The sequence below is a fragment of the Pterocles gutturalis genome, unplaced genomic scaffold (assembly GCF_000699245.1).
Source record: "Pterocles gutturalis isolate BGI_N339 unplaced genomic scaffold, ASM69924v1 scaffold7542, whole genome shotgun sequence".
Classification (NCBI taxonomy): domain Eukaryota; kingdom Metazoa; phylum Chordata; class Aves; order Pterocliformes; family Pteroclidae; genus Pterocles; species Pterocles gutturalis.
The window spans coordinates 42,144-56,181 of NW_010107879.1; the positions used below are offsets into that span (position 1 = coordinate 42,144).

The following is a 14,038-nucleotide window of genomic DNA, read 5'->3' on the forward strand; positions in this document are numbered from 1 at the left end:
GAATCACTAAGTTAGCGTAATAAGAACTTTATTTTAACACATTAAATTGTAGTAAAAGGAATATGTTAGCAAAAATTAAATTATCTAAAAATCAGATCTTCTACAGTAAATTTTCACAGACAAGCTGCTTCTGCTTATTTTTTTACGATTTAAAGCAGAGGTACAAAATAAGAGTTTATTTTTCTACTGATGAACAGACTTATACAAGAATGTGAGAATGATAAAACATTCCTTCAAGGATACAGTTCAGAGTGAAAGGAGCCCTACTGACTTCAGTGGAACTGTTCATGTGGAAAAAAACCCACATGCTGGATGTGTTTTCAAAAACTGTATCTTATATCTGATTAGGTTTTCCAGTACACAATTCTTCAACATTTATCTTCATTTTTTTTTAAATTATGTTTTGAACATCATGGATGCCAGAACACAGAAGCTCAGAAAGTGCTGAAGGGAATTATTTGCATTGCTAGCAAATGGTTCATGAAACACACTACAGAATATGAACAAAAGGACATTAAACTCTCATCCCAAACTAGACTAACAGACCTTTCAACATAAATTTACAAAAATGTCTTGCAATAAAAAAAAATGACAGCTCTTTTTGGTTTAGCCATGCTAAGCATACTAGCTTTTACTGATGCGAGCTCAGCAGTCAAATTTAAAAAGAAAACTGACTTTTAAAAGTGCAGATATGTTTCAGATAAAAATTAACAATGTTCAGCCCAATAATTTCAAGAAATTGACTGAAATTTTGGTATAACTCAGTTTGGAAATCATTGCCAACTTAACAGCACTCTTGGACACAGCTTTTATCAGACTCCTCAAATTAAAAAAATCTGAAAAACAAATTCTGTATAACAGTAAATAGTTCACTGTTGTGGCCTTCACAGAAGGTTCTAGTCTCATCCTGTTAAATTACAAGTCAACTACATTCTGTTTCAAGAGAAAAGTATCCAGTAACATAAAATATATTTACTTACTGTTCCAGAATTAACATACTTTTTCTTTTTTCCCTTTTTCTTTGGATTTATTACCTGGAAACACAGATACAAATATTAAAGCAGTATGATTTACGATTTAACATGACGGTAAGTGTTAAGACACTTTCAATGCAGAAAGTAATCTATTTTCAGTGGATTCTAAATTTATTCAGCATACTGTTTACTTATGCACCTCAATGCTGGGATATAGGCATATTTGAAAATCAGTGAATTTATCTTCATGGTACTTACTAGGTAAGCCAGTTCTGTTTTTTGCATTTGACAAATAGGAGACTGGGGCAACAGAGGTGAGTGTGTTCATCAAACCTGAGTGCTCAGTGAAACGCTTCTCTGAATTTTCACAGGATTCTGCATTTTTCTACATTCCTGATTCCAGTGTTTCAGTGTACTGTGTCACCACTTTATTTCACAATGCACCTCTTCACACTCCAATTAATCTGTCTGTTTCCATCTTTTCCTCAGTATTATCTGAGAAACGTGAGAGTTGTTCTACTCCTAGTTTCTGTATTTGGTGCAATTACAGGATCTGGCTGACAGGAAGAACAATTGTGAGGACTGATCATACTGCACTAGAATAGAAAGTAGTCAGCTATTTCATGAAAATGGCACAGACCATCACCTGACTGGAGTACAGGAGCTGTGGGGGCTCAATGCACTCCCCATACGTAAGAATCTTAATGGAACTGGACTACAAAGCATTAAACAATTTTCTTGAACTTCTTGAACCCACACCTGTAACATTTCTCACTGTAGCCATCAATAAAAATTGTTTCCCTTCCGAATACCTACCCATTCAAAGGCAAGTCTTAGTTTCATTACATACACATTAAAATGTACTCCTGCCTTTATCAAAATTACACATGGAATTGGAAGCAAAACATTATTTTGTTAATTAGGTTGATCAACTATCTCCTATATAACTGGGGAACTCAAATCCTTGTGGCTTACTGCCAAGTTTTACTGTAAACTACTCACAGATGTTCTGTGAATGACATGGAATGAAAACATTTGCAATTGAAATCTTAGTCACTTAACTGCTATAAAATATTTAAACTGTTTTGCCTGAAAATGGTAAAAATAGTAATACATGTCTTCCAAAAATTCTCTCCCCCCAGCCAAAAAGAAATTACATTTAAAGATTTTATTCCCTGCACAACCCTAAAACGTAAGGCAGAGAGAACTATAATTTCAGGTCTTCCCAAACAGGCTAAACGAGAGTGACTCTCTTTTCCTGTATGCCACGCAGTTATCTGGTAAGTATTCCTTAAAGCTCGTACTGCCTTACATATACATAAGCCCTTTAACACTTAAAAAACCCCAAATAACCACTGTACCTCCTATTAACAGTGTCTTGACTGGTGGGCAATGGATTAAATCAGTGTAATGGTGGTTTATAAACAATGAAGTAATTCTTGTTAAACCAGAATCTTAGCCAGAAAGTGACTCTTGCTGACAACTGCCAAGAAGAAGAAGATGAAGGTAACGGACTGCCTCCCTGCCCTGTGGCCCTTCATTCACAACTCTCCAGAGTCCAGTAGTCAGGCCTGAGTTGGCAGGATATTTCTTGCCAGCAGTCATTAAACGCCAAAAAGAAGATTCATCTGAACCTTCTGCTTCAGGTAACTTGACAATTGGCTTCTTAGGAATTGCCAGGAAATGCACTAGAGCTTGGAATGAAATATGGGAAACAAGGCATCTACTTGGGATCAAAGATGAATTACATCACAGCTTGTCTCTCTCCCATAATTTCAAGTACTACAATTATTATAATATTTATGTGTTTTTTCTCAAATTTCACATAACTTTAGAAATAAACCAAAATTTTTTAGCCTCTGAAAGTCTTCCATCCCTGCGGTAACCTAGGAAGCTAAATGAACTCTTACCTATTAAAAAAGGTTAATTGAAAAGAGCTTGTTATAGCAACGTTGCTAATCTGAAAATACGAGACACCCACTCAAACACATATTTCTCTACCTGCCTTGGGTTGGTTTGTAAATACAAAACAATTAAAAATTAATTTTTCTACTCTCTTTGTCCTGATATTGCACAGACTGATCAAGTAGAAGCAGTACCAAAGTACGGAGGATTGCAATGTGGGGAGGCAAAGAGAAGATGCTGAGGAAATGTATGCTATTGCTGGGAGTATGATATTGATACTATATTTAAGAAACTGCAAAATGACTTAAGATGTTATGACAGAATATTCCTGGTAGGGTAGGAGACATGTCAGTGACACAACAGGAGAGGACATTTTCACTGCACACAGTAATCTGTGCTGTGACACTATCCATAGGAAACTGCTGTAAATTACAGTAACTCTGGGGTTGATCTTAGATCTAAATAGGAATTAAAAACCCATGGCTTTCAGTTATCTTTGTCCTGCATTGAACGGCAGCACTTTTGCTCATCTTCAAAATAAAAGTGCAGCACATAATTGGAGCACCCTCCCTCCCACCTTGCATTAGTGCTTGCTTAAACCATCATATTTGTGATCACCTATGTTAGGAATATGAAATTTTACAAAATACTGAAGTTTAACCACAGTAGTCTGAGACCAATTAAAGGATGGCTTAAGGAAAAACAAAGATTTGCACACCATACAGAAAAAAACCCAGGCTATGGCCACGTAGGCTTGTCTTCTCATTATTAGCAAGAATATCTTCTCACGGGGAAGAAAAAACACCTTGCAGTTTCTGAGGGACACCGTGCATGCAAACTGCATGATGCTTGAACTCATGGTGCAAATACAGAAGCTGACCTAAATCCTTCAAAAAGCATACCTAAAACCTGGAAGACGGTCTTACGCAGTTATTCTGAGGGACAGAAGAGGTCTTGAAATTAAACTGTCAACCAGGATAACAGTAAGTAATTAGCTGGATTTGTCTTACATCTGAATCACCCTTGGGGGAAGCAGGACTGAAAGAAGTTCCAATCATGGGATTAAAATTGCATCAATAAAGATCTTGCAGACAGGCTGGTCAGGAGTTTCACCAATCTGGACACATATGCCAGGCTAAATTCAGGAATAGACTCTCCTACAAGAATGGACAAAGACAGAACAGAATCACAGTCCTCAGGGAGCTGGTCATGGAACCATCCCAAAAGCAACTATAGTCCATATGAACCCAGAAGTCACTGGGTGGCATCATGTAGTATAAGTGCCTGTATTACCTGCAGTATAATTTGAAAGCAAATCAGCTGTTAATTTGAAAGAGGAGAGGCTCATACTAATAAGACAATGTTAAAGGGAGATTTGGTGGAAAAAGCTACTCCTGTTTTTTTTGGATGGCACATATGACCATTTTCGATGTTGGGGAGCCTTAGACGTTACTTTCCCCTGGGGAAGATGGGGAGGGAGGGATAAGCTCAAAATCTTGGCTTCTGGTAACACTGGAGATCAAGGACAGAGTCCCTAAAGAAATACCAATAAAAATATCACACACACAGTCCCACGTAGAAGCTGGGAAGGAGCTCCAGAATATGAGAAAGAATAAATACTTTTAGTGCCTTATTTTTTCTTCAGTTCCTATACTTGGTCTGCATTATATAAGACAAGGGTTGAAACTGCTGATGCAGTAAGAGGACCCATTTTATTCTACTAGAATTTCTAGAGGGTGGGAGGGCTCTGTCTGTGATGACATTTTCCAGGAGAGGGCTGCTTTTAACTAATCCTGCTGGCAATCAGAACTAGGAGTGGGCATTTGTACTGTGGTGTGATGACCGTAATCTATTGCATGAGAATAAGAGTCAAGGTCTAACCCAAAAGAGCAAGGCTCCAAGAGCCAAGGCAATTTCTAGTAGGATGCACTGTCATCTTTCCTATCTTTCCCTTAGGCACTTTGGCAGATGCTGTATTTTCCTGCATGCTCAGTACTCAGTTGATACAAACATCTTGTAAGTTCTTGTATGAATGCTCATATTCAGAAATGAAAGACAGCAAGAATGGAAATAGAATTGTCTGAGACAGACAACAAAAAAGTTAAGTTAAAAATAAACCCAAGAAGGCTCTTTCCAAATCTCGCTAAGTGAGGCTACGAAAGACCTACAGAGCAAAACCTACAGATTCAGCACTTTACCTTAGAGAAACTGAAAGTATCTGGCACAATCTATACACTTTGTCTATGAGCATGTGTGAGATGGAGGGTGCTAAAAAGCTTTAACACAAATGGCTGGACATATGCGTATGTATGTGAGAATGAAACAGAATGTATTTTCCCCCAGGGGAATATACAGGTGCCTGGTACACAAGTATTATTTCCATGTGAAAATCGCTACTCTTGAGCCAAAGTATCTCTTTATGGTAACGCTGCTCTAATTAAGTAAAGCACCTGTTCCCAAACACCACCACCACATCAGGATCATGAGAAAGGTGTGGGGTTTTGTGCAAAAGCATGAAGAATGCCTAGTATCAGAATGGTGAATTAGATCCTTAGGTACTGTTGTGTACCTAAGCACTAGGCCACTGCTGGGTGAAAAAGGAACAGTAAATTGAAACACAGGGCAATCAGGCAATAGTCATATCACCCAAATTAGGGGTAATACTTCCTGGCTCTTGTACACAGACACACACACACACACAAAAAAAACCGAGGTGGAACTTGAAACACTCCACATTGTTTTACCATGGGAAAGAAACCAATTCCTTTTACATGATGCAACACAGCACAGACACTTGACACAGACCTAGATAAGCCAGTATGTGTACACAGCATAGTGTAGGCAGACTTCCTACCTCTGGTCCTAAAAGGAGGATAACCTTGTTATATCAGCACCACTGGACACAGACAATCTAGGGTGAATTCACTAGCTCAGATGCAGCATAACTAACTGACTGGTACTGCTTCTAGCTGGGGAGCACCTTCAGAGTATTTGAAGTTACAGCACTACACACTGCTACCTACAGAAGATAAAGCTGAAGTGATCTAAGTTACACATAAAAATAATGGGGACTCAGAACTGAAAATGAAATTTCTTGGATCTACAAAAAACATAAGCTGGAGTTTAACACTGCAGAATGTAATATATTTACTTAGGAAGAGTCTGTAAGTTGACACTTCTCAGTGATAAAATACATTTTAAATCTTTTCTTCCTATTGCCTCTCCTTATTCAACACATTCTGAAATTTCATGATACATTTCTCATTCCAAACTGAGATTCTTCTGGGATATTAATTTAAAAATGAAGCTTTAATGCAAGAGTCTTAATGCTTAGACTTTTTTTTTTTTTTGAAGTCAATTTTGGTACCCAAATCTGGGATAATTTTTAGAGGAATCTTTCCAAAAGAGAAAAAAAACGCCAAAAATGAGTGCCTTTATGACACTTCCAGTTTGTGCATCTCAGTTTTTTGTTTGCACAAACTCATTGATTGTTTCTGAGACTAAATTACAGCATATTTTGAGATTCAGTAAAGTTTGACCTTAGAAAAAAAAAAAGTTCACTTTTTTGCAAATCCCAATACTCTCAGACTAAATTAAGAAAGAAGTCTTAAACTAGCGATTTATTAGATATGAAATAAACAAGCCTGCACAATCTTGGCCACTGGACCCTGAGGAGAAAAGAGAAGAGAAAAAAGACTAAGAGCGAATGTGGATGTAGTCTTCATTCCCCTATAATACACAATAAGGTCTTACCACAGTTAGAAGTCTAACAACATAAAACTGAGTAACTGAATTGTCAACTGCCTGTCAATCCCAGTAGCTGACAGATGTAGGAATCCTAAACTAGAAATGAGATGCAAATTTTTAAGCAAAGATGGTAACCAACCACTTGAAAAACTCTACCAATAAGTAAGCTAAATTCTCTGTCACTTGTAAGCCCTGAACCAAAACTCTAAAGTCTGTGCTTAAGATCAAAGGCATGTGACTTCATATCTGATGTAGGAAATCATCACATATTCTTTGGATAGGAGAGAATAGCATACAACACGTAGCAGTTGGCAAAAGGAGAAATAAATGACAAATTGTTCATACACAAACAGGGGTAACCCAGTGTTTGGTCCAAGTTATGTCATAACAACCCAGCTGGTTGAAGTACTCTTCTCTCCCTATGACAGCCCAGTGTGCATACAAATGCACACATACCTACTTGTCTTTAAATCTTTTTATGAAGCAACACTATCAGATTCTCTGTTCTTTATAAAAGGAGAAGCATGAAATAATTCCAAAGTTTGATATTGACAAGTACTGTGCAGATTTGACCAGTTTGCCATGAAAATACTGCAAGTGTTCTCATTTATTTCCTGGAAATGAGTAAATACTCCCAATACTTACCTCATACACGTTGAACTGAGATTGCCCTCTCGACAACTCTCTGTAACTTGTTGTGAATTCTCCGATGAAGTCGTGGCTGTATAAAGAAGTAAGTTTTCAAATCAAATGCACACCATTTAGTAATTTAAACATGTATTACATCTATTTATGAAAAAGAATAGCACGGCCCATATGCCATTTCCTCCTAGGAAAGGAGCAATGGCAAAAGATATAATTTGCTTAGAAGTCTTTATTTCCCCCTCTGCTGTGTGTTCACTCTATTAGTAATAAAAATGTAGAGATGAAAAGTATTATCTTAAATCTTTCTGATGGCTTCTGTTTTACTTAGCTGCACAATGAGGACTAGACTGCAAATTAGCGCTCTGACCCTAATGCAAGCTTACAGAATCTGAAAAACCAGAGTGGGTTACCAAAGACTATCACCACTTTCTCACTGGACAACCACCAGCACCACAGACTCTGAACTGTGTGAGAGCATGTGACAGAAAGGGAGGTATTAAGAGTGTGAAAGAAGTAACTTAAACCAGAAAAGACCAGCCCTAACAATTTGTGTAAAGGGACAGTGAGCGGTACTTTTAAGGGGAAGACCCAAAGCTTATTTCAGCTGCTATGACTTCTCATCTGGGAGGAGAAAAGCAATCCCCTGACGCTACTCAGCTTATGGTATTCGACCCCCTTGAAAGTAGATCTTAACCTAACACTAAAGCAGTGGTTATCAAGCTTTTCCTTTCTAAATTCTCTTCCTGCTCCAAGAACACATTCAACACTCCTGTGCTGTCACCCATGTTTTGAAAACTGCTTTGTCAACTCTTAACCAGGGTATGGCACACTGACATGGAGCCACTGTGAGCAGGGAGGCCAGAGGGAGTCTAGTGGATGAAGCATCACTGCAAAAGGCAGCTGGGGTCAGGGAGCCCGGGCACAGAAACCACAGGGCTCCCAGAAGTGACAGGACTGCAGGTTCATATCTCAGCGAGGTACCTGCAGTGGAAGCGACTGCTTCCACTAAATCTTCCACTTTGGGCACTATGGTTTGAGGTGCTGAAAATCACTTTCACAACTGTATTAACTTTGATTTTTTTAAATGATCTAAAGGAAAAAAACAATGAAGGCAAGGACAATCATCACCATCACAATATCTCAATGAGTAAGGGGAAAAGTGCAATAATTTAAAAAGCAACTACCTAGCTGGAGAAGGAGGATGAAGATGGAGGACAAGAAATAAGGTGAGAGAGCCTAGAATCTGAGATTTACCATCTCTCCTGCAGTATTTAGATTCTCAGACAAATGTTTCTGTGGCCCCAGGTTAGTGTGATAATATTGACAGCTTTAAAATTCAAGAAAAAAACTTTTCTTCTGCGTAACAGATTATAAATGTCAGGACTGCGAAATGGCTTTTGCACCATGTACCCTAAGTAACAATTCTTCTGAAAGTAGTGAAAAAGCCTTCAGAGAGAAATAAAAACATCAGAGTGTTGCTGATGTGAAGCTGCACATCATCTTATTCTTTCCTTCTGTAAGACCTGTCTGCAAATACTTCATTGATGACACTCCAAAAAAAAAAAAAAAAAAAAAGGAAAAAAAAAAGGTCACTCTGTTTCACAGAATTGGGCTTGTCCAAAGTAACAAAACCAACTTTTGTGACTTTTTATAGCATCAAATATTTTGGGGTTTGTCACAGCTCTTGGAAGCAATAAAAGCAAGTGGTTCACATTTTGAAAATTTTTGTGTAAAAGCTGGTTTGAGACAAAGAAATGTTTAACAATTAATAGTGTTAATGCTACAAAGGTCCTGTATTACTTTTAGCCAAGAAATTTTAAGTTATGTTTGAAAATAAATAAGAGTTAAGACTCTTAACAATGTAATTCATGAATGTGACAGTAAGAAGCTCAACCCAAAGCACCCTGGTGCCATTTTTTTCAAAGTACGGATAACACTGAATGGGTAAAAAAAGGAAAAAAAACCCCTTTAAGACAAGACTGAAGAAGTCAGAGTCAAGTCAAGTTATGAGTCAGAAATCAAGTATATGCACAGTAATGTTGCCTTACTGATTGCAGAATAATCTGCAATATTCAGTGTAACTTGCTTTGCTATCTAGCAGGCTCTGTGATGACCTTTCAAAGGTTGTTCCTGCCCAGTCTGCACATCTCTGTAGCAAACAGATTCAGCATAATAAGGTGACCAGGTAGTGTTAACAGCTGCTTATAAAGAAGGAGTCCATGAAAAATTGAAATTAATATAAGCCGAGTAACAGCAGCATTGTAAAAAAAAAAAAATTGATAGACTAATTCTTGAATGGGATTCACTTCAAATACATTTGACAATGTCAAAGTTAAATTAGGCACTTAGGTTCTTGCTTGGATCACAAGTAAGTCATAGGCACCACCAACTGGCAATTTATTCCAGTTAGGATGGATTCAATCAGACCATTTTCCCGGTAAGATACTGAAGTAGCTTAAATGATCAGTTCAATCTAGTTGTCTGATTTTTACATTGTCTGAAGTTACATGAGATGAGTGCTGTCTCATCTTTATGAGGAATTTAATATGTAAGAGGTCAGTGTTCTGCCTGCTTCTAAATTAAAAAAAAAAAAAGGTAGGAAGCAAAAGGCAAAAAAAAACCCAAAAAACCCCATGTAAATAGTATCCTTCATTTTTTATTTTTTAGATATTAATTTCACAGGTATTCAGAGTGGAATGTGAGCAAAAGCAGATAATCTGTCAAACTGTGAGAGTGCAGAAGCTAATGATTGCCTGAATTCCACCGTATGTTGAAGATTTCACTCAGAATTGCAGCTGCATAGTATTATTTGTCAGATTTCTTCCTTTTCTTTTCAATCATACCTCAGTTTCAGATTTTGGATGAAAACTGGGTTTGATACTTGAATATTATCTTTATTTTTAATTAACTTGGCAATATAATTTTTCATAGATTATTTTTAAAAATACTGTAGTTTATACACAAAAGTGTAAATACATCACATTTTTAAGGATTTAGCAAATCTAAGTGAGGAACAGAGGATATTAATAGAAATTCATCATCACAGCGATGCAGTGATTTTTTGCTAATATGGCTTTGTTAATTTAAATCCCTGTATTTTTAATTGCCAGAACATGTTATTTTGTCACTCCAGGGAATATCTAATCAAAATGAATTTGCACTATCAGGTATTTATAGAGGGTAAACATGTGATAAGAATGCTTATAAATCAACAGGCTTCCAGGGAACAAAAAAGACAAAAGTATAAGCTGAGAAAGCTGAAACTGGGTTTGGACCTTGTCAGCAAGAAAATGAATAGCAGCATAAGATAAATTTGCCTGTTATGATTACAAGATCTACTCAGCCACACAAGCACGATATCATAAGCTATAATACTAGAAGCAAATTGCATTAGCAATATTAAAGACATTACTGTATAATAAATATACTTAAAATTACAAATGCAAGTGCATATGCATATATTTAAAAATATAAACTAAGATTAATAGAAAATAATTAAGGCAGACCAACTTAAAGATAATATAAATCAACACCTTCTGGTATTACATACAAGTTCTAGTACCATGATTTATGAGTACAGTTTCTAACCAAAGTATTAAGATACAAGCTCAGACATTTTTAAAAGAACAAGACGTATCAATCCAGTCTGATAAAAAATAATTCTATCTTGTTTGTCAAAATAAAGGCAAATTGAAAGGCTAATATCTGCAAAAAAAGGGTGCATTCAGTACAGACAGCAAGCTTGAATAATAACGGATTGCCCCTCTTCAATTTAGCAACAGAAATTGCATGTATATTCCACCATCCTCTTTCTAGAAATGGAGTTATTTACAACCCAAGCCTTCCAACTCTAGAGTTTACAACAATATTTTGATTAAGACAGGCATGGAAATGAACATTCAAACCCAATCTGAAATTATGATAAATAATAGATAGTTTCGATTTTGCAATATCTAAGCAAACATGAAGTAGTAATTGCAGGCTCATGCATTTTATCATACTTGAAAAGCAAGTTTCTAAAGCAGTGTTTTAAGCAAAAGAGTAGATTATACAATGGATTATCCCTCTCTTTATGCATGTACATTAACTGATAACGTACTGAGATTCACAAAACCTATTTTACAAACCACAAAGCATTCCATCTTGCTTATTCCATGTATGAATATACACACATCACGTTTGCAATGGGCAAATGCATCAGCATTTACCACAATTGCAGAACAAAACAGAAATGTAGCATAGCAAAATTGTTTTTCCACTACCTCTACCTCTAAATACGGATAAATACCATTCTCTAGTCCTGGTCTGGCCACTATATATTTATACATTTTAAAACATGTATAAATACACATGGATAACCTTAAAGTTTAACAACAGAATTAATGTCTTACCTTCCATCTCTATCCCAGTCGTACACTTCTACTTTAATTGTCCTAAAGAAATGAAAACCACAATCGTATTAAAATATATATTAAAATGTACCAGGATTGCCTTTAATACTTGTATTTTAATAGTATATGGGTGCATCAATTGTGCAAATCCAGAAGGCAGAATTTTCCAGTCATTTCTAATGGGGCAGAAAATAGCAAGTCACTCAGGTTACCCAATATATCTTCATAAATTAACAGTAAAATACAGCGGAAGCTAAGGAAACAATCAAACTCTCTGGAAGTTTGAGATATTTTTACTTTCTGATACTCTGAATTTCCTGTGGTTTTTTAAATAATTGATTCTTTAAACCTTGACGAACTATCAGAGTGTTTTAAGAACCTTAACAAACTGGAATTTATTGTGAAGGTTTCTTTGGTATATGCTATTATCTGGAAAAGGGATATCTACTGTGGGGTAATAACATCTTACAGAAAAAAGCAGTATATCCAAATTTGAGAAGAAGTACGCAGAGATTGAGAGAGCCCTTATAAAACAAAGTTATTAAACAGCGAAGTACAGATTAAAAGCAATGTTCACAATACAAAACAAAGCACATTTCAAGCAGTAAGGAATTCTAGTCCATATATTTTCATTCTTAAATGAAAATAACTACTCCAGAAAACAGTAATACATCAACCTGGCAGACAGTATTAGCCTCTTCTAAACATTGTGCAGGGGTGAAAAATGAACACTCTCTGTCTGTGGCTGCAAAGAAAGAAATTTGTAGTTCTTTACAGACTGCACTTTTCCTCTCTTAAACTCCCCCCTACCTCTCAATAAAGGAGGAAGGTGCTCAACTATCTGATCGAAGAGGACAGAAAAGTGCAGTTTTTTTTTTTTTTAATTCCTATAAAGCCAACAGGAGAGTTGTTTAGTTCTTTCATCAAACTGCACTAGATAAGCATCAGATTATACAGCAAAACCACGACTGTGGCTTCCTAGAATGAAATGGCACAAGCAGATTATGGGATATGGGGGAGAACACAACAGAGGCGGGCTCTGGGTACCAGATTTTCCCAAACTGACAGATTGCCCTGGACACTTCGGCAATACTCACTCTCCTCTTAGTGAGTTAGGAGCTCATGGGCAAGTTGACAAATAAAATGTTAAAGTCTGCCAACACCCAAGTACTCAGTGCAAACACTTTTTCAGAAGGAGAACCAATTAGAATTTATTTCATTTAAATCAGAATCGAAAACCCAACTAGTAAATTATCATACACACAAAATAATATATGGATCTAAAATATCTTTTCACAGTACAAAACAATAACTAATTGGCAAATTTTCAGAGAAACACCTCATGAAAAAAGTTAAGTACATAATGCTTTCACACAGTTTGAGCATCCCTCTGATGAATCTGCCAGTGGCTACTTTGTGAATCAGGATACCAAGACAGGATACAGAAACAGTATAACTAAAAGTATGATCCAATAAGCAAGCCCATGTACCTCCTATGCATTACTTCACATTTGTGAGATTATACTTCTCCTACAACGAAAGGCTCAGAGAGTTGGTCATTCAGCCTGGAGAAGAGAAGGCTCCAGGGAGACCTTATTTTAGCCTTTCAATATATAAAGGGGGCTTGTAAGAAAGACGGAGACAGACCTTTTAGTAGGGGCTGTAGTGACAGGACAAGGGGAAATGGTTTTAAACTGAAGGAGGGTAGATTTAGACTGGACATAAGGAATAAATTTTTTACTGTGAGGGTGGTGAGGCACTGGAACAGGTTGCCCAGAGAAGCTGTGGATGCCCCATCCCTGGAGGTGTTCAAGGCCAGACTGGATGAGGCTTTGAGCAACCTGGTCTAGTGGAAGGTGTCCCTGCCTATGGCAGGGGGGTTGGAACTTGATGATCTTTAAGGTCCTTTCCAACCCAAACCATTCTATGATTCTAAGTCTGGAGGTGTTATTTTTCTATGCCATGTCCAGTTCATTTCAGTCTGGATAGGATTCATTATTATGGATTATTGTAGGATCATTATATAGGATCATTGAATTTACTTACATATATACACTGTAGTAAAAGGTGATAAATGAAAGTATATACTCTCCCCATCCTGGTTTGTTTCCTGTTCATTAATGATTATAATATGCTCTGTAGTATTTGCATTTTAAAAAATCCATCCTTCAAGTATGTAAAATAAGATTGATCCTTTACATGGGAAATTTTAGTTTTCTGCATTTTGTTTTGTTTCTCCCTCATCCATGAAGCAGAAATAGAACTGTCTGTCCTCAGAGGTTCGCTTTACTCATAAAAAAACAGTTCATCTCTGCATTGATCTTCCATTTGCAGCTTTTACATGTGTATAGATTCATAGAATGGTTTGGGTTGGAA

The 14,038-nt window shown here is 36.7% G+C and overlaps 1 protein-coding gene across 1 annotated transcript in view; it reads right to left on the minus strand.

The window, feature by feature from the left end:
• LOC104460987 (copine-8) overlaps positions 1–11,704 on the minus strand; it is a gene marked incomplete at its 5' end in the record, with an annotated part of 36,941 nt that extends 25,237 nt beyond the window's left edge. Inside the window, 3 exons of the mRNA XM_010072402.1 lie at positions 981–1,034; positions 7,272–7,347; positions 11,663–11,704. Of these exons, the coding sequence (XP_010070704.1) occupies positions 981–1,034; positions 7,272–7,347; positions 11,663–11,704 (172 nt within the window). The remainder of the gene's footprint in view (positions 1–980; positions 1,035–7,271; positions 7,348–11,662) is intronic.
• Between the last annotated feature and the right edge of the window lie 2,334 nt (positions 11,705–14,038).